Below are 26104 nucleotides of genomic sequence, written 5' to 3' on the forward strand. Positions count from 1 at the left end.
ATTGACACATAGATTTACCTTTAATGTTGGGGGTGGGGCCTGGACTGCGCACCCTATATTCTATACATAATGGGAGGTGCTATCATGCTCTGACTTCTAGTTCCACACAGAAACTGAAATATAGATGCACTTTCTAAGTACTAAACACTGCTCATCAGAATAATGGTAATAAATTCTGCAGTATAACGCAGTACGATTGAAGCGCTTGGCTCAATTGTGGCAAAAAATATGGGTGACCCCATGTGTTGGGCTTCTTCTTCCTGTATAAACCTGCCCCCAGACTCCCATTGGCTACACAGGAATTTGGGGGCGGGCTTAGAAAAAGATTTAGACCTGAAGCTACTGTAAGTGCAGTAGAAGTGGTTGTGATACACTAGGAATAGCCATCACCATGGTCGCCATCGATGGTCCATTCATGGTTTCGTCAATTGATACTCTTCCCTTTTATTTTGCTAACTAGCACGTGGGCCAATCAGAACCTGGGGGAGGGGCTGTACAATGTCGGGGGCAGAGCTATGATCTGTGTCCTGACACCTTGGTAAAATAAAAAAACCCTATTAATTTAAGCTGTGCCATCGATGTAGGAATACTATCAGGTCTCCCCCCCCCACAATGATGGCAAAAGTATTCTACATTATAAATATGAATCATCGATAGTCATTGACATCCCTATGATACACAGATCGCTAATGACCCCACGGGGTCATGCAGCCATCATATTACATACAACATTTAAAGGTATGTGTATATGTGTTATCCAACCCCGCCCCATTGCTATGTGTGGCCACCGCTGCAGGCCAAGGGCACTCACACAGTCACCACCTACAAATCACAAATAGAGTGCTCTGTCAGAGGAGACCGTAACTAGGGTTGTGCACCGGCTACTTATAGTCTTTTGTGAAACGTGTTTTGGATCTGTATCTCCGGCAATGTTTTGGATCTAGATCTGTGTCAAAACACCACCCTTCAGTATTTTCAGATTTTTGTTTTGGATCTGTATTTTATTTGGAAAAAAACATAAAAATCGCAGAATTTATTTTTTGATTGGCTCCTATTCTCATTTCCAGTCTATCCTGAATACCTCACATCCCACAATGTTGTTTTTAGGCCAAAAGGTTGCACCAAGGTAGCTTGATGACTATGCCAAGCGACACAAGTAGGTGGCACAAACTCGTGGCCCATCTAGGATTGGCACTGCAGTGGCAGACAGGATGGCAGTTTGATAAACTGACAAAAAAAGCTCCAAAGAGTACATAATGCAAAGAAAATAGGTGCAAGGTGGAATTGTTCTTGGGCCCTCCCACCCACCATTATGTTGTGTAAATAGGACATGCACACTGTCTTTAACAAACCAATGATTTCAGCAACAGGATCTACCACAAAACTGTGGCTGAAATGATTAGTTTGTTTGGGGCCCCACAAAAAAAAAAAAGCAAATCATCTCTCCCTGTACAGACCGGCTCTACAGGGGCAAGATGTCATCATCATCCTCCGATTCCTCACCCCCTTCAGTACGTACATCCTCTTCACACATTATCAATTTGTCCCCGCTAGAATCCTCAATCACAGGTGCCTCTGTAGTCTCTGGAGGCAATCGCTGGTCTTCATTGAAGAATTTATATTTCATTTTGATGAACCTCATCTATTCCACATTTTGCGGAAGCAACCTCCTACGTCTAGCTGACCAGGTTCCCGACTGCACTAAAAACCCTTTTGGAGTACACACTGGAGATAAAATAGGGGCCTCTAAATGCCTTGTTTCCTGCCAGTAACACCCTTGTATCCTGGCAAAGCGAATGAAGGGCTTCATCCACAAGAGCTACATGTTTTGTGGAATCACAAAGCTTTAGCTCCTCCTTCACTTTCTCAGCTGCTTCTGCAACAGCCTGATCGTCTGACTCAAGCTGGCAGTATTGGAGCTGATTCACGCATGGCAAGTTCAAATGGCTGAAGAACCTTGTACAACACAGAAATCAGTCTCCACTGCACTTGAGTCAGGTGCATCCCCGCTCCTTTGCCTATGTCGTAGGTGGCTGTGTATGTTACGACCTCTGGGACCACGCTGCCTGGAGAGGCACCACGTGACACTGATGGGAAGAGGTCCAGAGGTACGTTGCCTGGCGAGGCACCACGTAGCTCTGGGCAAAGAGAGGAGAGTGGTCAGGAATTAACCTGTGGCCGGGACCGCTGTTTAGGACGGCCACGGCGACACCCTACACTGACTCTGTTGAGTCCCCCGGGCAGATGGAATGCCCCTGCGGTGATGCTAGGCTTCGCCTGTAGCCGCCGCGTTCGAATGAGCCGGTTAAGCCAGCTCAGACCCCGATGCAGCCAGGTGTTATTTGGTGACAAGGGGGAAGCGATCGCCAGGGGTGATCTCAAGAGGATATCTAACTACCGGGCCTGACTAACCCACAACCCCTAACTAGCCGGCACCAGGCCAAGGACGGGACAGTGCGACCCAGTCGCAACCACCAGTAGGACAGGGAACACAGAACGGGAGACGGAGGCAATTCCCCAAAACCGTGTGCAGCTGAGAAAGGGAAATACCCCTGCCTACCACAGACCTAGGGACGAACGACAGGGAGAAATACGGTGATGAGGATAACAAGGAAAAATACGGAGACAATATGGATAATGAAGATATATGGCCACGGCGGGTACCACAGCAAAAGGAGAGAACCAGGCTCCACTGGAGCACTTACGTGACCCCTGGAAGGACACCCGAGGAGTCCACGCAGGAAGATGGAACGACCTGCTGGGATGACACACAGCCGCCGTGACTACCGGACGATCAGCAGCAGAGGAAAACTGGACACCAGGAACCAGGAAGAGGGACAAGGACGCTGGAACCAGGACACAGGAGGAAGGAGACGAGGACCCACAGGAAGCAACACAGGAACCAGTGGAACTACAAGGACGAGAAATCCAAAAGGCAGAGTGCTGGTATGAATACCAGACTCCAGGGACCGGCTCAGGTAGGAAACGCTATAACCGGCGTCTGTGCCCAGCAGACGCCGGCTATTTATTCAAACAGCGCGCCCTTGTGACGCGGGCGCGCTGAGGGGACGTTCGGGGCCGTTGCCTAGCAACGCCCCGACGCCCTGCTGCGTCTGACGTCCTCCGTGACGTTAGCCGCGGCCTGAGCTGGGCGGAGGTTCGGGGCCGTTGCTCAGCAACGCCCCGCCGCCCAGCTTCCGACGGGGACCTGGGACGCTGCTCCGCAGCGTCCCCAGGCTCCCCACAGGGAGAAGCACTCGCCGTCCGTCCGGGAGCTGTGCATCCCGGACGGCGGTGCTTAACAGTACCCCCCCCTTGAGGAAGGGTTAACAACCCCTTACCACCAGGTTTGTAAGGGAATTGTCGAAAGAAGGATCTCCTCAGACTGGGCGCATGTAAATCCTTATCAAGGACCCATGACCTCTCTTCGGGACCAAAACCCCTCCAATGCACTAGAAACTGTAATGAGCCTCTCACCAACTTGGAATCCAGAATCTTCTCCACACGGAATTCCTTCTGCCCATTTACCATTACTGGAGAAGAGCCACCTTTGAACTTCCGTGGGAATCGTCGAGAAAAGATCACAGGTTTAAGAAGCGAGGCATGGAAAGTATTAACAATCTTGAGAGACTTGGGTAGCGCCAGTCTGAATGCTACCGGATTAACTCTCTTGATGATTCGGAACGGACCGATAAATCGAGGCCCTAATTTAGCCGATGATTGGTGAAGCTTGATATTTCGGGTCGAAAGCCAAACCCAATCACCAACCTTAAAACGGCAAGGACGTCTGAATCTGTCCGCAAGCACCTTCTCTTTGACAGAAGCCTCCTTAAGTGCAACGTGGATCTTTCTCCATATGGCTATGAGTCGGACCACAGTGGGTGATGAAGGCTCAGAAACCTCTGAACCAAGTGCGTTGGCCCGTGGGTGAAACCCAAACACAGCAAAAAAGGGTGACGTCTTAGACACCGAGTGCCACGCATTGTTGTATGCGAATTCCGCTAAGGGAAGACACTCAACCCAGTCATCTTGCAATTTGGACACAAAACATCTAAGGTATTGTTTGAGAGACTGATTCAAACGTTCCGTTTGCCCATTGGCTTGCGGATGAAAAGCCGAAGTGAGGCTGGTCTTAACCTTCAGGGCGGAACAAAACAGTCTCCAAAATTGTGCCACAAACTGCGGGCCTCGGTCTGAGACAATGTCCACGGGCAATCCGTGCAGCCTGAAGACATGCTGCATAAACAGGGTAACCAACTCCTTAGCAGAGGGCAACTGTCTAAGGGCCACAAAATGAGCCATCTTAGAAAACCTGTCGACAATTACCCAAATGACAGTACAACGAGCTGAGACAGGCAACTCAACAATGAAATCCATGGCCAAATGAGACCAAGGTCTAACCGGAATGGACAGTGGCATCAACTCCCCAATCGGTCGAGTCCGTGGAACCTTATGCCGAGCACATACTGGGCAGGAGAGAACAAATTCCTTGGTATCCCGCGTCATACCGGGCCACCAAGCCACACGGGACAGCAGTGCCAAAGTCTTGGCTACTCCTGGATGACCAGCTGTCTTGGAATCATGACACTCAGTCAATACCTTTCGTCTGAGGGACAGCGGAACAAACAACTTGTTTCTAGGAGTCTGGGGCGGAGCATCACTTTGGGCCTGCTGAAGAAGACCTTCCAAAGTCTGGTTCAGGCCCGCATGAATACACGAAGACGGGACAATGGGTTCCTGACTGAATCTGTTCTCATGTTGAGGCATGAAACACCGAGAGAGAGCGTCCGCTCGGGCATTCCTTGACCCAGGTCGAAAAGAGATGATAAAATTGAACCGCGTAAAGAAAAGGGCCCAGCGGGCTTGCCGCGCGTTCAACCTTTTAGCGGATTCGATGTACTGAAGATTTTTGTGATCAGTCAACACCAAAATCTGATGGGAAGCTCCCTCCAACCATTGACGCCATTCGTCAAAAGCCCACTTGACGGCCAATAATTCTCTATTGCCTACGTCATAGTTGGATTCCGCCTGCGAAAATTTCCTCGACATGTAGGCACATGGATGGAGCATAAGAGACTTGGGATCTCTCTGGGACAGAACAGCTCCGGCCCCTACTTCAGAAGCATCTACCTCCACGATGAAAGGCAATTCCGGATTGGGATGTCTAAGGACCGGTGCAGAGACAAAGGCCTGTTTAAGGGTGTTGAAGGCCTTCTCCACTTGAGGGGTCCACTGGGAAGGATCAGCCCCCTTCTTGGTCAGGGCAACCAGTGGAGCCACAATGGAAGAAAAAGAATGGATGAACCGCCTATAGTAGTTAGCAAATCCGAGAAACCGTTGGATCGCTTTCAGATTCGTAGGCCGGACCCAGTCCACTACGGCTTGCACCTTTTTAGGATCCATTTGGAACCCCTGGGATGAAATTATGTACCCTAAAAAGGATACCTGAGGCACCTCAAACTCACATTTCTCCAGTTTAGCAAATAAATGATTTTCCCGCAACTTCTGGAGAACTTGACGAACTTGCGCCCGGTGTGATGCCACATCTTGGGAAAAAATTAAAATATCGTCTAAATAGACTACCACAAATCTTCCCAAAAAGTCCCGAAGGACATCGTTTATCAAATCCTGAAAGACGGCCGGGGCGTTGGAGAGGCCGAAGGGCATCACTAAGTACTCATAATGTCCCGTTTGAGTACTGAAGGCCGTCTTCCACTCATCCCCTTCCTTGATTCTGATCAAGTTGTAGGCGCCTCGGAGGTCGATCTTGGAGAAGATGGTGGCCGACCGTAATTGGTCAAAAAGAACCGTGATGAGGGGCAGCGGATAGGTGTTTTTTACCGTGATCTTATTAAGTGCACGGAAGTCAATGCACGGTCTTAACGTGCCATCCTTTTTGGCCACAAAGAAAAACCCCGCGCTAAGGGGAGATTTGGATGGCCGAATAAACCCTTTCGTGAGGTTTTCTTGGATATAATCATCCATGGCCTTGGTTTCAGGAGCGGATAAGGCATACAACCTGCCCTTGGGTAAGGGCGCATTAGGAAGCAGCTGGATGGCACAGTCATAGGAACGATGAGGTGGTAATACGTCAGCTTTTCCTTTGGAGAACACGTCCGCAAAGTCTGAATATGGCTGAGGAATCCCTGAAAGCGATAGGGTCCCCATGGGGAACGAGACAGAAAAACAATACTTGTGACATGAATCATTCCAGCGAATAATCTCCCCCACATTCCAGTCAATTACCGGGTTGTGTTTCTTGAGCCAAGGAAACCCCAGTACAATGGGTACTGCCGGGCAAGAGGTCAAATAAAAGGGAATTTCTTCCTGATGGAATAAACCCAGGGACAACCGCAGTGGGGGTGTTTGTACGGAAACCACGCCATTGGAAAGAATATTCCCATCTAAACCTCGGAGAGTAATCGGGATGGTGAGCTTAACTTGGGGAATTCCCAACTTTTGAGCCATCTCAATATCCAAAAAATTCCCTGCCGCCCCGCTGTCAATAAACGCAGACCCAGTGAAACTGGCGTTCTGGTAGGTGATAATACTAGGGACTAGTAGGGAATTCTGAGAGGAAAACAACCGAAGGCCTAAGTGAACCCTCTCATCGTTCACTTGGCCCTGGCTTTTACTGCCCGGAGAGGACAGTTGCGGATGACATGTCCCTTACTCCCACAATATAAACAGAGGCCTGAACTCATGCGTCGATTTCTTTCCTCGGGAGAGATCCGAGCTGCCCCAAGCTGCATAGGCTCCTCACTTTCCTCCGGAACCGCAGCTACGAAGGGAATCGGCTGAGTTCTAAGCCCTCGTTCTGACCTACGCTCCCGGAGGCGACGGTCAATTCGGATGGATAATTCCATAAGTTTATCCAGAGAAGAGGGTGTGGGATATTGGATCAGGCAATCCTTAATCTCCTCAGAGAGCCCGCAGCGAAACTGACTGCGTAATGCTGGGTCATTCCACCCGCAGTCATTCGACCAACGCCGAAACTCAGTACAATACACCTCAGCAGGGTCCTTTCCCTGTTTGAGGGCTCGAAGGTGTGTCTCTGCAGAGGCCTCCCTGTCCGGGTCGTCGTACAGCAGACCCAGGGAACCAAAGAAATTGTCCACAGAGGACAATGCTGGGCTATCAGCAGGTAACCCAAAGGCCCAGGTTTGAGGGTCTCCCTGCAAAAGGGAGATGACTAAACCTACCCGTTGGGACTCGGACCCGGTTGACTGTGGTCGCAGTCGGAAATACAACTTGCAACTCTCCCTAAAGTTGAAAAAGGCCCTGCGATCCCCAGAAAACCGGTCAGGAAGGTTCATCTTGGGCTCAGGGGGGTTAGAATCTGGTGACCGCACCCTTTGTTCCTGGGTAGCTACTTTGAGGGATAACTCCCGTACCATTTGGGTCAACCCCTGAATCTGGTCTGAAAAAGCCTGGGCAGAGGGATTCATAATAACTCCTAAGCACGCAGACTGCGCCAATACGGATGCTAGGAAAAACCAAAACACTGCCACTCCTCCGTACTCTAGTTTTTTGGGCCGGTTATAATGTTACGACCTCTGGGACCACGCTGCCTGGAGAGGCACCACGTGACACTGATGGGAAGAGGTCCAGAGGTACGTTGCCTGGCGAGGCACCACGTAGCTCTGGGCAAAGAGAGGAGAGTGGTCAGGAATTAACCTGTGGCCGGGACCGCTGTTTAGGACGGCCACGGCGACACCCTACACTGACTCTGTTGAGTCCCCCGGGCAGATGGAATGCCCCTGCGGTGATGCTAGGCTTCGCCTGTAGCCGCCGCGTTCGAATGAGCCGGTTAAGCCAGCTCAGACCCCGATGCAGCCAGGTGTTATTTGGTGACAAGGGGGAAGCGATCGCCAGGGGTGATCTCAAGAGGATATCTAACTACCGGGCCTGACTAACCCACAACCCCTAACTAGCCGGCACCAGGCCAAGGACGGGACAGTGCGACCCAGTCGCAACCACCAGTAGGACAGGGAACACAGAACGGGAGACGGAGGCAATTCCCCAAAACCGTGTGCAGCTGAGAAAGGGAAATACCCCTGCCTACCACAGACCTAGGGACGAACGACAGGGAGAAATACGGTGATGAGGATAACAAGGAAAAATACGGAGACAATATGGATAATGAAGATATATGGCCACGGCGGGTACCACAGCAAAAGGAGAGAACCAGGCTCCACTGGAGCACTTACGTGACCCCTGGAAGGACACCCGAGGAGTCCACGCAGGAAGATGGAACGACCTGCTGGGATGACACACAGCCGCCGTGACTACCGGACGATCAGCAGCAGAGGAAAACTGGACACCAGGAACCAGGAAGAGGGACAAGGACGCTGGAACCAGGACACAGGAGGAAGGAGACGAGGACCCACAGGAAGCAACACAGGAACCAGTGGAACTACAAGGACGAGAAATCCAAAAGGCAGAGTGCTGGTATGAATACCAGACTCCAGGGACCGGCTCAGGTAGGAAACGCTATAACCGGCGTCTGTGCCCAGCAGACGCCGGCTATTTATTCAAACAGCGCGCCCTTGTGACGCGGGCGCGCTGAGGGGACGTTCGGGGCCGTTGCCTAGCAACGCCCCGACGCCCTGCTGCGTCTGACGTCCTCCGTGACGTTAGCCGCGGCCTGAGCTGGGCGGAGGTTCGGGGCCGTTGCTCAGCAACGCCCCGCCGCCCAGCTTCCGACGGGGACCTGGGACGCTGCTCCGCAGCGTCCCCAGGCTCCCCACAGGGAGAAGCACTCGCCGTCCGTCCGGGAGCTGTGCATCCCGGACGGCGGTGCTTAACAGTGTAGGCTTGAATAGCCTTTAGCTGCTCCTCCTACCTCTGCAGCAGATAGAGGGTGGAGTTCCAGTGCGTCACAACCTCTTGTTGGAGGTGATGATAGGGCAGGTTAAGGAGTTTTTGCTGTTGCTCCTGCCTTCAGGGCAGGCAGTGGGAGAATGGCGAAAGTGTCCTGCAATTTTGTGGGCCACCGCAAACATCTCCTGCACGCGCCTGTCACTTTTGAGGAAAAGCTGCAACCACCAACACCCTTGGACTCTCCTTGAGGATTTGTGATACCATGTCTTTAGAAGGCGCAATTGTTTTTTTTGATGACAGTTAACGCTCTTAAAATTTCTATTGGGAGGAGGAGGTATTTTGATTATGTCGGTCAATTGAACATGGCATAATGATTGACGGAATTTTGACCTGTGTCTGTATTTTGATTATTTGTACCACTGATCGCCGAAGATGGGGCAGGAGCTGACGTCATGTGATGTCAGCTTCCCGCACCGAGCAGGCAATGCTACCCCTGCGATCCAGTGGAATGGCCAGCGTTTTCATGGGGATGCCCATAAAACACTGGCTGTTCCCCAGGTTACCACTACCACGCCAATGTACAAACCTGTTGGTCAGTTGGACCCCGATAACCTACACCTATATAGTGCATTCTCTTGTTGCACTGCAAGCAGGGGCAAAGGCAGGAATTTTATGGGGGGTTTCCAAATGTATGTGTGTATATACACACATTTATAAGGTATACATATGGAGGTCTGCCGATGTTCTGAATTCTGATGCTGGCATCCTAAAGGAGGGAATTCCGACAGGGGTCAGGTAAGTATACTTACTTTTCCCCCTGCCCCCCTTAACTCTCCCACCTCACAGCATAGTACCTAACCCTTACCCCCATACCCCGCTGCCTAAATCTACCCCCCCCCCCCCCTGTGGACCTGGTTGGAATAACCATGTAGCGTCTGCCTGATGGCAGCAGATTAAACAAGCCATGGCCAGGATGTAGTCGGTCCTTTACTATCTTCGTTGCCCGCTTTTTTGCTCTGGACAGGTACAGGTCCTGGACAGAGGGAAGGTCTTTCCCGATTATCTTCTCCGCAGTTCTGACTACCTTTAGAAGGCTGCATTTGTCTCTCTCGCTGGCGGAGCCGTACCAGACCAGTATTGAGGAGCACAGTACAGACTCCACAATTGCGGAGTAGAAGAGGAGCAGAAGGTTCTGTGGGATGTTGAACTTCCTCAGTTGCCCAAGGAAGAATAGGCTCTGCTGCGCTTTTCCAACAATAGTATCAGTGTTGGGCCCCCATTTAAGGTCCCGGGAGATTGTGGTTCCTAGGAACTTGAAGGAGTCCACTAGCGACACCACACTGTCAGCAATTGTTAGGTGAGGAACACCAATGTCCTAAAGTCCACTACCATCTTGAGTGGGTTGAGCTCTAGATGGTTGCTGCTGCAACACCGGGCCAATTGGTCCACTTCTTGTCTGTAGGCCGATTCGTCTCCGTCCTTGATAAGGCCATTGACGGTAGTGTCATCTGCGAATTTGATTATCTTTACTGATTGCACCTCTGAGGTGCAGTCGTTGGTGTACAGGGAGAAGAGCAGGGGTGAGAGTACTCAGCCCTGGGGGGCTCCTGTGCTGATGGACCGCACTTGGGAGGTGAATTCCTCCGCTTTCACAACTTGTTTTCTATCAGTCAGAAAGTCCATAATCCAAGAACACGTGGCTTCAGGGACTCCTAGGCGGAGTAGTTTGAGGTGGGGGATGTTGTGGATGATTGTGTTGAAAGCCGAGCTGAAGTCGACAAACAGGACCCTTGCTTGTCGACTTCCCAGCACTCAGTGGCAGCACCCCTCCTCCTCTTCACCAGCACTCAGCAGCAGCTCACCTTACCCCCGGTGTCCTCCTCACATTGCTTGCTGGGCACCCCTGGTCCGTAGTTCTGGCATCCTCATTGTGATGGTAGATGGTCAGGGAGTTGGTTCCTGCTGTGGGGATATTAGGTCAACAGATCACCATTAGGTTGACATGCATTTAGGTAGACATGAGTCTAGGTCGGCATGAGTCTAGTTCAACACTGGTTAGGTCGACAGGGTCATTAGGTCGACATGGGTTAGGTCGACAGAGTCATTAGGCTGACATGGGCTAGGTCGACAGTTAAAAGGTCTACATGTTTTTTTTTTTAATTTGAGCCCACATGTGATGACAGGTGGTATTTCATACCCTACCATCCACTAGGGCGTGGTGGGAGAATAAAATAGTGTGCCGGGTGTAGCGAGGCTAGAGGACTCGGTGCTAGGTTTCAGTGTCCATGTTGACTGTGTTGACATTCAGGACAAAAAATGTGAAAAACCCCATGTTGACCTTTTGACTGTCAACCTAACCCATGTCGAGCTAATGACCCTGTCACCTAACCCATGTCCACCTAGACTCATGTCGTCCTTCCTGCATGTCAAACTAAATGCCTGTATGTCTCTCCAGAAAAACAATTTGGTCTGTCAGGGGGTGTTTCTGGGTACTTGCCCCCCCCCCCCCCCCCCACCCCCCCACCCCCCCTGCGTGCGCTACTGACTGCAAGTACCAGCATACATTTGTGCTACAGTGCACCATTTGTGCAGCAGTGGGATATTACTACTACTTAGTTGCAGGGCCGGACTGGCCATCTGGCACTTCTGGCAAATGCCAGAAGGGCCGATGGCCGTGTGGGCCGATTTTGTCAATGTTTTTTCAGTGCTTACAGCACCGGCGCCGCGTCCTGTAAATAACGCTGGTCGGCCACGTCATTTACATATTGACGTCATGACGCAGCAGCGTCATGACGTGACTGCCGCACATCTAATCCACCCCCCTCCTCTGAGCAGCGCATGTGAGGTGAGGGGGAACTGTGTTTCCGGCCACATGACCGTGATGTGACCCAGCTTTAAATTTGAGCGGCGGCGGGGATCCGGGCAGCAGGGGGGCTCTGTCTCCCGGCCGGGCTGAGGCAGCAGCTGGCTTCCCTCACTCTCCTGTCTGCTGCTTCTAGTCCCCGCCCGCCTCGCTGCTAGGTGACAGTCTGAGCGCTGTCTGGAGGGCGGCAGAGTTGGGGGCGCCTCATCCCGGACTCTGCATCACTATGCCTGGGGAGCAATGAGAGGGGGCAAACCGCACCACAGCTGTGCTTGCCAGAACCTCTTCCACAAAGTGCATCTGCTGCTACGCCCGGGTGAGAGGTTAGTTGATATGTCACTGCAGTGTGGGAACACTGTCTTGTCAGTGTGCCCCGGCACCCCCTGCACATCACACCATCTTATGTGGTCTCTCGCAACTTTAGGGAAGACAAGCAAAAGCTAATGCTGTTGTTGGATGTACTGTACATCATTCAGTATTGTCCCCCACAGCCCCACTATGCCATGCATTCATAGCCAGAACTAGCCTGCAGAAGTGTACATTTGTGCATAGGGTTAGTTACAGATTTGGGCAGCTATGAAGGGAGTCTAGATTGTACATTTGTGTGTTCATAAATTATTCTAGATTGCAGATTTTGCTTTGCTAAATATGTTTAAATTGTAAATGTGTACATTCATAAAGGAGTCTAGATTGCAGATTTGTGCATTTATAAATGAGTACTTTAGGGCATTGGGCATTATGGTGTGTTCCATAATATGTAATGCCTGCTTTTTCTAATGCCACGCCTCCTTTCCATGGGACCACGCCCCCTTTTCGCCACGCCGCTTCGCCGCGCAAAGGTCCCGCCTGCTACCCGTGGGCCTGTGTGCTCAAAATGCCAGGGCCGATTTCTGGTCCCAGTCCGGCCCTGCTTAGTTGCCTTTATACGAAGCTGTCCCATGAGGTTTGCCTGAACTGACTGCTGTCTGGGGGTCTGTAAACTGCCTAATGTCAGATGTGGTTTAAGTTAACACCCTGCCCAGGAAACACCATCCGATACTGTATGTGGCAGTTTGCAAAGTGCAAATAAATCTGCTGCTTAGTAAATTCCCCCCTCAGACACAGCTTTGGAGAAACCAGAGGGAATTTTCCTCAGGATAGTGTTTAATCTGGATCTAATCTCTGGGGAAATAAAAAAATTCCAACATTATCCAATGACATTTAACACACTGTCTAAAATACTTTGCAACAGAAGTAGATTAACTCTTTGAGTGCCAACATCTCTGTGAGAGATATCAAAAAGCAAAATGTTTGCTAAATATGCCAGCGTCTTTCTCATTTGTTATATGAATTCAAATAAAAAATGTTGTGGGAAAAAAAGAGATTATGGGTGAGATTTATTAGGATGAGAGATTCAGAAAGTGAGAGATTTTGTAAGAAAGCTCCAGGTTTTTTAAAGCGGCAATCATTTACACTGCTAAACCAGTTTGATTTTGAAGTGTAAATGATTGCAGCTTTAAAAAAAATGGAGATTTCTCGGTACTTGTGTATTATCACGGCGCCCACATTTTCCATCGTAGGGCATTGTACAACCAAAAAATTACCGTTGCATCGCATGCGATTTCATCGCTTCGCATGCGATGTGACGCGATTGGATATGATTTTTAATTGTACAGGCACCCAGATGCCTGATTCCTATGTTAAATGCCCTCCCAGACCCGATTTTTCATTGTATACCCACCGTGAAGGCTAATGACTATGTTAAATGCCCCCCCATTGTTAACGCCACCACACTATCAACGCCAACCCGAAGCGTGATATTGGGATAAACTCCCAATCCCATGTGTTACCGCGACTCCAGCAGCTGCTTACTGGGAATTATGCTTATGCTTTGGGATCATGCTGGGCATGTGAAGTATAATACCTGATAGGTGCCGGTATCAGGGGAGAAATGGAAGCCGGCATCGGGACTAGTAGGATTGTCCCCGGCAAATCTATCAGCAGCAGTAATTTACCGCTGTTTAGAGGATATACCCCATAGACTATTTAGAATAAGGTGATATTCTCTAGAATAATAATAATTGAGCATGTCTGCACCTGTCTGGTTGCTGATTCCAGGTAAAGTAATCCTCAGGCTTGGCCACAATGGAGTCTGATATGGACATCAGACTCCATTGGGCTCCCAAGTGGCCGCTGGCAGGCCAAACACTTGAGTTCCCCCCATAGAGGTGAGAAGCAGCACCAACATTATAGATGTCCCGGACTTCTCTGCATGATGAAACCTTGAGCTCCCAAAGGGGTGTGGACCAATGTTCCCTCTAAGTACGAAGGCTGTGTGCGGCAACAGAAATTGGCTGTACAACTTTGGAAAGAATTTTTCATTTTTGTGCGTCACATGATGGTATAAAGGCCTAGTAAACAAAATTGTTAATTTTTATATGCCCCCCAGAGTGCCAGGTACATAAATGCCCCACAGAGTGCCAGATACATAAATGCCCCCCCACAGTGCTAGGTACTTATATGCCCCCCACAGTGCCAGGTACATAAATGACTCCATTATGAGCCACGCCTCCCATTTGCTGTTACTGTTGGGGCATGCTCATGGGGCAAGCTGTAGGAGCTGCTGGCCATGTTCCAAGTCCCTCGCTCCCATGAATAGGCGCTGTGTAGGGCCCCCCATACATTAGCCCGACTTGTCCTAGGGACAAGTCGGACCCGATTTCCCCGGCAGCTCCCCGGGAGGTTTCCATCATGATAAGGCACTTGATGTGCCAAGTTGTGAATATGATAAATCGCCATGCGATTTATCATATAAAACTCCCGGGGAGCTGCAGGGGGAGAGCGGGGTGAGGGACACTGGGGAGCAACAGGGGGGGAGCCGGGCATTGTAGCTGTCAAATAGGCAGCGGGCGGTGGGGGGGGGGGCGCTGGAGAGCCGGGCTGGGGACACAGGCAGCAGCGGGCGGGGGTGGACGCCGGTGAACGGAGCTGGCCGGGCGCAGCATGACCGGGGACGGGGAGAACGCTGCAAGAAAAAAAAAAAAACATTACAAATGAATTGGAAGCCAGTGATTGGCTGAGAGCTCTCTCAGCCAATTGCTGATTGGCTGAGAGAGCTCTCTCAGCCAATCACTGGCTTCCAATTCATTTGTAATGTTTTTTTTTTTTTCTTGCAGCGTTCTCCCCGTCCCCGGTCATGCTGCGCCCGGCCAGCTCCGTTCACCGGCGTCCACCCCCGCCCGCTGCCTGTGTCCCCAGCCCGGCTCTCCAGCATCGCCCTCCCCAGCGTCTGTCACCGCTGACGCTGCCCGCTCTCCCCCTGCCTGGCTCTGGCGTCCCCCGCCCGGAGGCTGCACATAAGATTTAGGAAATCTTATGTGCAGCCGGTCCGACTGCCCGACTCCGATCCGATGCGCACGGGACCGCGCATCGGATCGGGGGGGCTGTCAAACCATGCGATTTGGGCCGATTTCATGGCCCGATTCATCCGAATCGGGTGAAATCGTGCCCAAATCGTATAGTGTATGGGGGCCTTAAGACAGCAAAGTGAGTGACAGGGGCATCCTGACTGCCCGCCCCTTCCCCCACCATTATAGAACACTGCTGTCCACTGGACCAAAAACTTGACTTTCCCGCTAAAATCAGAATAGTTGGGAGATATGCTAGGTTGCTGGAGTAGAGGATTAGGCTGCGGGGTTGGGAAAGGTTACTAGGCTGCAGGGTGAAGGTGGGCAGGGTTAAGCAGAGGGAAGTCTAATGCTGTGTACACACGGTCCGATTTCCTTTCCGATGTTGACGATATAGTCAACATCGGATCGGCATCGGATCAACATCGGATGCAGATCGCAAGGGTTTTAACCCTTGCGATCCCGATCCGATCCCGATGCGCGTTCACGTATCGGAAGCCAGAAAGTCTTGGCTGCCTTGTCTATATAGATCTGCACTATATAGTCAAGATAGGATGCAAATCGGATGTGCCTTAAGATCCTATCCACGATCCTATCTGAACAGATCGTGGATAGGATCTTAAGGCACATCTAACGTGTGTACACACCATTAGTCTGCATGAGGAGGAGGTCAGGCTGCAGGAGGGGGGTGAGTATACGCTATGTGAGGAGGATGATTAGGGTTAAGCTACAGAGGGGTGAGGTTACACTGCGGGAAGAGAAGGTTAGGGTTACACTGCGGGAGGGTGAAGTTAAGGTTAGGCTGCTGGACAGGAGGTTAGGGTTACACTGCATGAGGGGGGTGAGAAGGCATAGGCCACGGAAAGGTGAGGTTAGGGTTAGGCTGCGGGAGAGGAAGGTTAGGTTACACTATAGGGGTTATTCTGATTCACTCGGAAAGGCACTATCACTCTCTAATGGACAAAACCACATGCACTGCAGGTGGGGCTGATGTAACATGTGCAGAGAGAGTTAGATTTTGGGTGTTTTATTGTTTATGTGCAGGGTAAATACTGGCTGCTTTATTTTTACACTGCAATATAGATATCAGTTTGAAGTACACCCCTCACCCAAATCTAACTCTCTCTGCACGTTACATCAGCCCCACCTGCAGTGCATATGGATTTGTCCATTAGAGAGTGGTTGTGCCTTTCCGAGTGAGTCAGAATAACCCCCTATGTGAGGGGGCGGATTAGGGTTAGGCTGCAGGACAGGAGGTTAGGGTTACACTGTGTGAGGTAGATGAGAAGTTAGGGTTAGGCTGTGGGAGAGGAAGGTTAGGTTACACTTTGGGCCTTATTCTAGTTCACTCTTTCTGACAAATTGTGCAGAGAGTTAGATTTGGGTGGGGTTTTACTTCAAAGTGAGATCTATATTGCAGTGTAGAAATAAAGCAGTCAGTATTTTCCCGGCACAGAAACAAAATTACTCACCCAAATCTAATTCTCTCTGCACATTTTACATCTGTCCCACCTGCAGTGCACATGGTTTTGTCCATCTAAGAAGGTTTTTGTCAGAAAGAGTGAACTAGAATAAGGCACTTTGTGAGGGGGAGGACTAGGGTTAGGCTGCAGTATAGGCGGTTAGGGTTACGTTGCATGAGGGTGGTGAGAAGGGTTAGGCAGTAGAAGGGTGAGATTAGGGTTACGCTGTGTGAGGGGGGGGGGGGGGGCAGGTGTGCTGTAAAAATACACCCAGCTGCCAGAATTCCAGACTTCTGGGATTTCGTCCCTAAGCCCCCCACACAAATGATCAAAACACAAGCAATTAAAAACCACTGGTAGATGCGTGGAATCAGTCATTTTAAAAAATGACACTCACACATACACATATTCTAGTTGACAGGCAGACAGTAGCCATCCCTAATTACCCATGGGTCTCACCTTTGTCTCCTGAGGAACTCCACAGAGTTCAGCAATAACAAACTCCCTGGATGTTTTGACCATAGTGTGTGAGTAAGCTTGTCGCTAGGTAATTATAGGATGGAGGAATTAACAGAAAGGTTGCTGCCGTTCTCTTGCCATTCTGCTTATGTTGGCCTCAAAAAAATAATTCAGAAATAACCCTGCGCTTTGAAGCCACTTTTGGAACATGACCAAGGATACACAGAAGAGGGGGAAGAAATGGTGCAAGGCATCCGGGCACATACAGCTCCTCTGTCACAAGGAAAGTTTTTGTCCCCTTCGCCAAGTTAATCTTGGCCGGCCCCTGTCCTCCTAAAGTTTATGCTGGCCAGCCGTCTATGCGTGTCTCTCTTAAACTTCATCTTGCCTGGAGACCTGGGAACAGAAGAGCAGCTGTTTCCATCACTTGAGATCTTTTTTTCTTCTCTTAAGAAAGAAGAAAGTAGGAATCAACATTATTTGTCCGCAGCAAAGATTTTAATTGGAAATCTGGGACAGAAATGACCATTTGGCGGTTTTGTGTCCTGACGTTCCTTTCTATACAATGCTACCAACTTGTGTTACAAATGGAGGGATCAGCTAAGATCAGTACAGAGTGTGCTAGACTGTAAATTATAATAAGAGAATAAGGATTGTGCTTTTAATTAGATTTTAGCAGTTCTTTCTCTGCGCCCTGCGCTCAGTACAGAATGTGTATGTAAGTAGATTAGCCTGTTCTCACGCATACATCCAGAATAGGGCATCTACAGTATTACATCCTGCATGGTGTGATGGATTACACGTAAGGATTATCTGTAGGTGTATGGGTCATAGGATCGACTCAATGAAGGTTGATACGGCTTAGGTCAACATCAGTGGCAAATGCAGGATTTTTAGAGAGCGGTTTCCAAATGTAATCCAAAATCTCCAACTCGGCAGCGCATTGGAGTAAGTACGGGAGTCTTTGGGGGGGGGGGGAGAAGGGGGGTCGCAAGGGGGTGTGACCTTCAAATCATGCCATTCCCGCGAGGCCACGCCACTGTGGGGGCCTGACCAGCGGCTCTGTAAGCTGCTGGCCAGCCCCCAGCCAGAGCAGCCGAGAGAAATGCCGGGCCCCGGTAAATTTTTGGAGGCGTGGCCTAAGTGCGGGCACCTCCCGCACTTAGGCCACGCCCCCAACGTGTTTAGAGGAGGGTGAAAGAAAACTCTAAAAACTGTAATCTCAGCAGCAGCGCACACCTACTGCATGTGCTGTGCTGACAGCAGGCTCAGCATGACCTCTCACACTGTCAGTGAGACACTCATGCTGAGCCTGCTGTCAGCACAGCACATGCTGTAGAAGTGTGTGCTGCTGTTTCTACCTGGGAGGGACGGAGGGGGAAGGGAGGGGTCAGACCTGCGGGGCCCCTACATCAAGCCTGGGCCTGGGTAATTAGTACCCGCTCCCCCCCTCTCGGCTGCCCTGCCCCCAGCCTCTCTGTTGTGGAAATAGAGGCTGTGTGCATGCGCACAGCATCTATTCACCGGATGACAGGGGGGCTTCCTGACTGCCCCCCCCAGCTGCAAGACACTGCCAGCCCCATGCGGGACGCGGGAACGTCCCCAAAAACCATGTCATAAATTAAACAGGAAGTCCAGGAACAGAGCATTGTGTTCCTCCTGGACTGGGTCATGTTGGGGAGTATGCTATAAATAGTGAAACATTACTTTCAATAACGTATATGATGAGCTTCCAGTATCATAGACATGGTAAGGACTCCATACAAGTAGCATTGTACAGCGCACCCGGAAAGTATTCACAGCGTTTCACTGAGAGGTTCTGCAAATGGGTGAAACTGACCAAAGATAGGTGTGCCAAGCTTGTAGCACCATATTCAAAGAGACTTGAGGCTGTAATTGCTGTCAAAGGTGCATTAACAAAGTATTGCGCAAAGGCTGTGAATACTTATGTACATGTGATTTCTTAGTTTTATATTTTTAATAAATTTGCAAAGTCTCCCAAAAACTGTTTTTTTTTTTTCACGTTGTCATTATGTGGTATTGTGTGTAGAATTTTGAGAGACAACATAAATTTATTCCATTTTGGAGTAAGGCTGTAATAACACAAATGTGGAAAAAGCAAAGTGCTGTGAATACTTTCATGGATGTACTGTTTACGAACTGACAGAAGCGTTTTCTTACAGAACAGTTAATGGTAACACGCATGTTGCTGAGGTAAAGGAGAAACACCAAGCAAAGAAGATGTACGAGGATGCAAGGCGGCAAGGGAAGACTGCAGCTCATGTGGGGACCAGGTAAGAACACAACCAGCGTAAAATGACTTATTTTTGGAAACTTTAATATTTTTAAAAGCAGATTTGTCATTTATACTCTTCTAACCATCCCCTCTGGCAGACATTTATTAACCCTTTGAGTGGCAAATATATTTGTGAAAATTGGTGTGAAAATTACACAACTTTTTTCTTTGAATTTATATAAAAAATGTGAGCGATGCTGGCATTTTTAGCCGATATTTTGCACATCTCTCTCTTATTGTGGGCATCTCTCACAGCGATTTTGGCACTCAAAGTGTTAAAGGGAGGAATTTGATAAGACCATCAGGCCCTTGATTTCATTCATGTTTTCAAAGAATATTCTACAATTCACCAACTTCTTTTTTTAACTATCAACAGTATTAATGCCCACATTTTCAGCCTATCCTGTGGCAGGAGGCAAGAGTTCGCTATCTCCATTTCTTTTCCGTTTAGCCCTAGAGACCCTCATCAGTCATTTTTGCAATATAAAGGGATTGAGCAGTATTCAGGTGAGCCCCTTGTGATCTTAAAGGCTCTGTATTCATTGATGGCTTCTTGCTACATTTCAGTAACATCTATACTCCAGCCCCCTTAGTTTTGCTGAAATTAAAAGATTTCCCTTCTGCAACCAGTTTCCTTATAAACTTTCCACCAACAGAACATTTGGTGGACCTTACCAGAAGCTAAATAGAATTATAATAGAAATGTTTCCAGTTTGAAGGACAACCCATCTTTGAAACATTTTAGATTGAATGTCACTCCTCATTGTATGGTGGCAATTATCTAGCCCTGATCCAGTGGAAAGGGATCACCACTGCCCTGCTGGTGGTCACTGAACTGCCCAAGGCATCTCTCAGTGCAGGACGGGGAGCCGGAGAAGCCCAGATGCTCAAGGAGTGTTGGCCAAGCCCTCAAAGTGATGAAAACTGGGGTCACATTGGTAGAACACGGCACGCCCCTCTACCTGAGGCACCAATCCTGTGGCTTCACCTTTGGTTACAGATTTTTTATCAATATGAGGGAGTTAGCATAGTTAGAATTTTGCTAGAGTCCATGTGGTAAAATAATTTATAATAATCTAATTTGATAGATAATTCAAATTGGAATCAATTACCACACCTCATGGTGAGAAATTACCATCCATGTTTTCAAATACAGTAGGCCAGAGATTTACCTACAGTATCACAGATCAACAGAGTGCCACAGATGGTACATTGTTTATGCTCTACTGCCCTTTCTGCCTCTCAGGTATATTCTATAACAGAGGAGGCCAGGTCATTGAGATCTACCAACAGTTCATGTTTTTTTCCAGACTATCTCTAGAATGTGTTGGTTAGGAATGAACACCTGTGCACCAGCTAGGTGGTCCAGAAAATATTAACTTGGTGGAGCTTGAGTACTGGGTTCTTATTCTTTAACTCAAGAGACCATGGTGGTTTCCCTAAAGGACTTTGAATGTTCCTAGCCTGGGGGAGGTGTGAATACAAACCAATTAGTTTCTAGTTCTATTGCAGAAATGACTTGCAAAATGCTTCATCAAGTATACTGTACTCCTAGGTTGATGTTTCTCATACTGTAGGTGACTCAAATGTCTACAAAAAATGTTGCATTTATCATTGTCCACTCTTATCAAAGAGCTTCTGAGCTTTTTGATGGAAGTGCCAATGATTGGCACACATGGCCTCAGAATCTCAAAAACTTTTTACCCCAAAATGGGCTATTTGGAACTCTTTTTCCTCTACTATTTCTTTTGGTTTGTGTCACAACTTCCCTGCCACTAGAATGCTCACAACATCTGCTGTGCTGGGTACCGCATCCACGACAAGTTGTCTACACCATCTGCCAGCTGTGTCAGCTCCAAAGTTCCCAGGTCACGTTCAAATTTCTGTAAACAATTTCTACTATTGTAGTCTTCATTTCACTCTGGGGCAAGGTCCTGGGTGCTGCCATGACAGCCCTGTTCAGCTTACTGTGATGTGACCAATCACAGGCCAGCCCGTATCACCTGATGCTGACTAGCCATTCCCAGCACCCCCAAGTGTAAAAAAACAATAGTACTGGCTCTTCGAAATTGCCAGTGTATTGTCTAGCTCAGTACCCAGTGAAGCTACTCTGAGCTCCTTTACTAGTAGTGTGTATACAGAAGTGGTGCAGTTCAGTCGTCCTACACAACTGCATGGCTAATCCAGTTCTCATTAAATGTTAATCTACTGATTGCTCCCAGACTGTTTCTGCACAGGTACCTTACCAATATGGTGTAGTGTACTCTACTGCTGCATGTGGTGATGGCGATGACCCCAACCATCAATGAGAGCAGCCAGAGCTTTTGAAATGTCTCCATAATGTGTAGACAATTGTTGCACTGTGATTTAGAACATCCAAAATAGAAGTTTGTGACAGAAAAAAAAATAAAATATATATATATATATGTATATATATTAATGGGATTTTCATCACCACAGGGACAGAGAGACAGAAAAGTTCCGTGTGTCTATGAATGTGGAGGCTGGTGAGGAGATCACCTTCACGCTGACCTATGAGGAACTGCTGAGAAGACACCTGGGGAAATATGAGCAAGCTGTCAGTGTAAGGCCGGGGCAGATTGTCCAGAACCTTACCGTGCAGGTGACCATCTCTGAAAGGACAGGGATAGACTATGTTCGGGTTCTACCTCTGCGTGCCAGCCGTCTGATTACCAACAATGTGCGAGGTATGTTCTAACCACTAGCGTAGAAGGCTACTTTTATGTAGTCATCTTTGGGTCAATTATATCTGGTTACGTTTCCAGTAATTTTCCCTCCATGCGCTTTGGCCTGATATGTCAGGATTACTTATCTATATGTATATATTTATGTTCTACAGGCGAGGCGGCAAAGCCTCCATCCACCGAGATAGAAAAGAGTCCTAACTGTGCCCGAGTCACTTTCCAACCAACGCCCAAGGAGCAGGCTGCCCATTCCAAAGTTGGTATCGCGGCAGATTTTGTTATCCAGTATGATGTGACCTTGAAAGATCTCGCAGGGGACGTTCAGGTAAATCTTCTTATTTAATATGACAAGTTTGTGCAACATTGCACACCTCCAAAAATCATTTCTTCTGTTTGTCAACCAGATATACAATGGATATTTTGTTCACTACTTTGCCCCACGAGGGCTACCGACCATTCAGAAGAACGTCATCTTCGTCATTGATGTCAGCGGGTCAATGTTTGGAACCAAAATGAAACAGGTTAGTGTTCACGCGTTTCACCATGATGAGGTTTCTCAAACAATGTTACCAAATTATTCTATAGGAAACTGCAGTAGATTTTCCATCAGTGTGAGGTGTTTTCTGTTAGCCAATAAGAATGCAGTCATGTCATGTGCTGCTGGGCTACATACATATAATAGAACGCTAATGGGCCCATTCATTATACTATATTTGCAGCTCATGGGTGGTTAGCCACAAATATTAGTATTCCTGCTGAGATCCCTCCACTACCACCACAGCCACATGCCCCCATTTATAAGGGGGAAGCGATGCTGGGGGATGTATCAAAATAGAAAATCGGAAGCATTCCTGATATTGGTTCCCACAGCTACCGCAGTGTATGGGCTTCAGATCAGGACCCCCGTTCCCAATGGTGGGGGCCTGCACATGCGCATAGTCGCTCATGGACATATGCAAACCCATTGAGCGAATGCCTTCAGTGAGTTTTTCACTCACTGTGATAGTCAGCCAGGGGCCGATTTCTGGGGTCCGCTAAATGCTTCAAGGGCATGCCCACAAAAACAGTGGGCATATCCATAGAGACACTGGGCTTACCCCTGCAAACCCTATCATGCAGTTCATGATAAATAAGTCCCTAAAGCCGTGTACACACTTGCCGATACCAGCCGGGAGGGAGTGACAGGGGGAGTGCGAGCCATCACCCAAGAGGGAATTAAACCCCGGCTTCAACCCGATTCAAGTGTCCAGGGTCCGAGCCAGATTAAAGCCGGGGTTTAGGGGCCTTATTTAGACCTGATCGCAGGCCAAAGTTCTCAAAATGGGCAAAACCATGCAGGTGGGGCAGATGTAACATGGGCAGAGAGAGTTAGATTTGTGTTCAAACTAAAATCTAATTAGCAGTGTCAAAATAAAGCAGACAGTATTTACTCTGCACAGAATCTAACTCTCTCTGCTCATGTTACATCTGCCCCACCTGTAGTGCAGCATGGTTTTGCAAATTTTTAGAACAAATTTGTCCTGCAATTAAGTTTGAATTAGTCTTAAGGGGTATTTGCTTCTGCAGAGACATGCCATTGGGCGGTATTCAATGTGAATACCTGCGAGGTGCAGCGAATCCTTTTTAGGATTCGCTGCACATTCGCCACGTTCCGGAGCCAGCGGGCTCCGGTATTCAACGTGTCAGGGGCTCGCTGCCCCTGAGAGGCGAATATGAGCTCCTGCGGCGAATGCCGCAGGGAGCCTGAGGAGGGTGCCAGGCAGAGAGATGGAAGTCTCTCTGCCTGCCCCTGAACGTTTGTGGGGGGCAGGTGGGCTCCCCGGGTGCCAGGCAGCACAGGCTGCCCCCCGGGAGTGCCAGCAGGGGAGTGTATATATTCACTATACCCGATCGTAACATCGGGTGCAGTGAATATACAGTATGAATATGTAATGAGCGGCTCTGCTCCGGCGCCCCCTGCTGGCTGCTGTGTAAAAAAAAAAAAATTTTTTTTTTTTTTTTTTTAAATTAAATATATATTCATGTGCTTACAGCACATGAATAAAAGTAGCATGCCCCTCCTCAGAATAAAATTCCTGATTTTTAGACACCAAATGTAAAAAACAAAACACTTTATTTTAAAAGTTCACATTCCACTTCTCCATAAAAAGATAGCGATTCCTACTCGGTGAATCATGGCGAAAAAAACCTTCAAATGTATTCGCCATGTGGTCATTGAATAGGGTGATTTACCGTTTTTGTCAAAAATTCGCCAAACAGCACAAATTCGCCATAAAAACATGGCGAATCAGGCTCATTGAATACCGCCCATTGGGCCTTATTCTAGTTCGCTCTTTCTGACAAAATCCTTCTTAGATGGACAAAACCATGTGCACTGCAGGGGGGCAGCTGTAACATGTGCAGAGATAATTAGATTTGGGTGAGTTATTTTTTTTCTGACTGCTTTATTTTTACACTGCAGTATAGATTTTACTTTGAAGTAAAACCCCACCCAAATCGAATTCTCTCTGCACAAGTAACATCTGCCCCACCTGCAGTGCACATGGTTTTGTCCATCTAAGAAGGAATTTGTCAGAAAGAGTGAACCAAAATAACCCCCATTGTCTCAACTGTAAGGTCAAGCGATGTGTTATCAGCTGTTATGGTACATAGTCACCCGTTTATCGTGGCTCGCACTGAGGTACTGACTAAAAAACTATATCTAGCCTGTATTTTGTATGGCTCCACCCACAAAATGTCTGCCTTTAATGTAGTAACAAGTGTGCTTGCCTTTAAATAAAAGAAATGGATATCATAAATAGAGGTGTTTAATTGTGCTGTAAGTCTACACTCACAGCAGTATACGTAACATTATTTACATCCTCTGCCGACTCAGACCAAGAGTGCAATGCATGTTATCCTGAATGATCTCCACCGAGATGACTCCTTCAATATAATCACCTTCTCGGATGTGGTACAAGTGTGGAAGCCGGGCTCCTCCATCCAAGCCACAGTTCAGAACATCAAGAGCGCTAAGGACTATGTGAATAAAATTGAAGCTGATGGATGTAAGTGCGACCTACTGGGAACATCTAGGATTTATTAAAAGCGTATCTTTAGCGCTACAGAAATGCACATGGATGTATATTGTGCAGACATTGGGGCTACTTCAGCTACATTCGCTGGTTAGTCTGCAGTAGCCCTGAAGCTGCGGTCGCATTCACAAAACTGCGACTGCAGTTCAAGGGCCGACAGGGGGACATCGATGCAGCATTTTCATGGCATTGTCACAGCATTTCGGGTTAGGGTGCTACCCTAAAGATGGTGGCCCAGTGACTGGCTTTGCAGCTTGGAAGCGCAGCCATGGGGCTACTCTTAATATGCCAGCACTATGCTATATGCACCCACATAACAGCAAGTGTTTGCAGTCTCATCGCAGGGAGGGACCCAACATTCCCTGTGCTTGATGCCCCCCCCCCCCTCCCCCATGGTATAAGGTCAATAGGTCAACCCTGTTACGGCCGACATGCATTAGGTCTTAGATCAATATCTGAAATGGGTCAACTTGGGTAAGGTTGACAGGGTATTTCAATACCCTACCATACCCTACGGCTGGGGTAGCCAACTCCAGTCCTCGAGATCTACCAACAGTTAATGTTTTCCAGATCTCCTCACAGAAGTGAAGTAATTAGCTCCACCTGTGGATCTTTGAAAATGTTTTCAGCTAGTAATGAATGCACCTGTGCAGCAGCTAGGTTGTCTGGAAAATGTGAACTGTTGGTAGCTCTCGAGGAGCCGTAGTTGGCTACCACTGCCCTACGGTGTGGTGGGAGAATAAAATAGAGTGCCCAAAGTATGGCGAGAGCAGCGGTACACTTATACTATGTCGACATTCAGGGGAAAACTTGAAAAAATCATGTAAACTTTCCCATTGTCAACCTAATGCTTGTGTCGACATTCTAAACCTGTCGACCTATTTCAGGTGTCGAGCTAAGGTCTATCAACCTTCAGTGGTCGATCCAATGCATATCAACCTAAATGACTCCTACCCACCCGCAAGGTAGAGCCAGGAGTTGTAGTTTTGTCAATCTTCACAGCTCACACCCATAGGTCCTTATTCAGATCTGATC

General features: G+C 48.6%; 1 protein-coding gene across 2 annotated transcripts in view; it reads left to right on the plus strand.

Annotated features, from left to right (window-relative positions):
• The window catches only part of ITIH6 (inter-alpha-trypsin inhibitor heavy chain family member 6), a 74197-nt gene that overhangs the window by 14989 nt on the left and 33104 nt on the right, over positions 1-26104 (plus strand). For both annotated transcript variants that reach the window (XM_083158787.1, XM_083158788.1), the window contains exons 4-8: positions 19178-19288; positions 21751-21998; positions 22151-22320; positions 22400-22516; positions 24871-25042. In XM_083158787.1, the coding sequence (XP_083014913.1) occupies positions 19178-19288; positions 21751-21998; positions 22151-22320; positions 22400-22516; positions 24871-25042 (818 nt within the window). The remainder of the gene's footprint in view (positions 1-19177; positions 19289-21750; positions 21999-22150; positions 22321-22399; positions 22517-24870; positions 25043-26104) is intronic.

This window comes from Crinia signifera, chromosome 9 (assembly GCF_055691185.1).
Source record: "Crinia signifera chromosome 9, ASM5569118v1, whole genome shotgun sequence".
Classification (NCBI taxonomy): domain Eukaryota; kingdom Metazoa; phylum Chordata; class Amphibia; order Anura; family Myobatrachidae; genus Crinia; species Crinia signifera.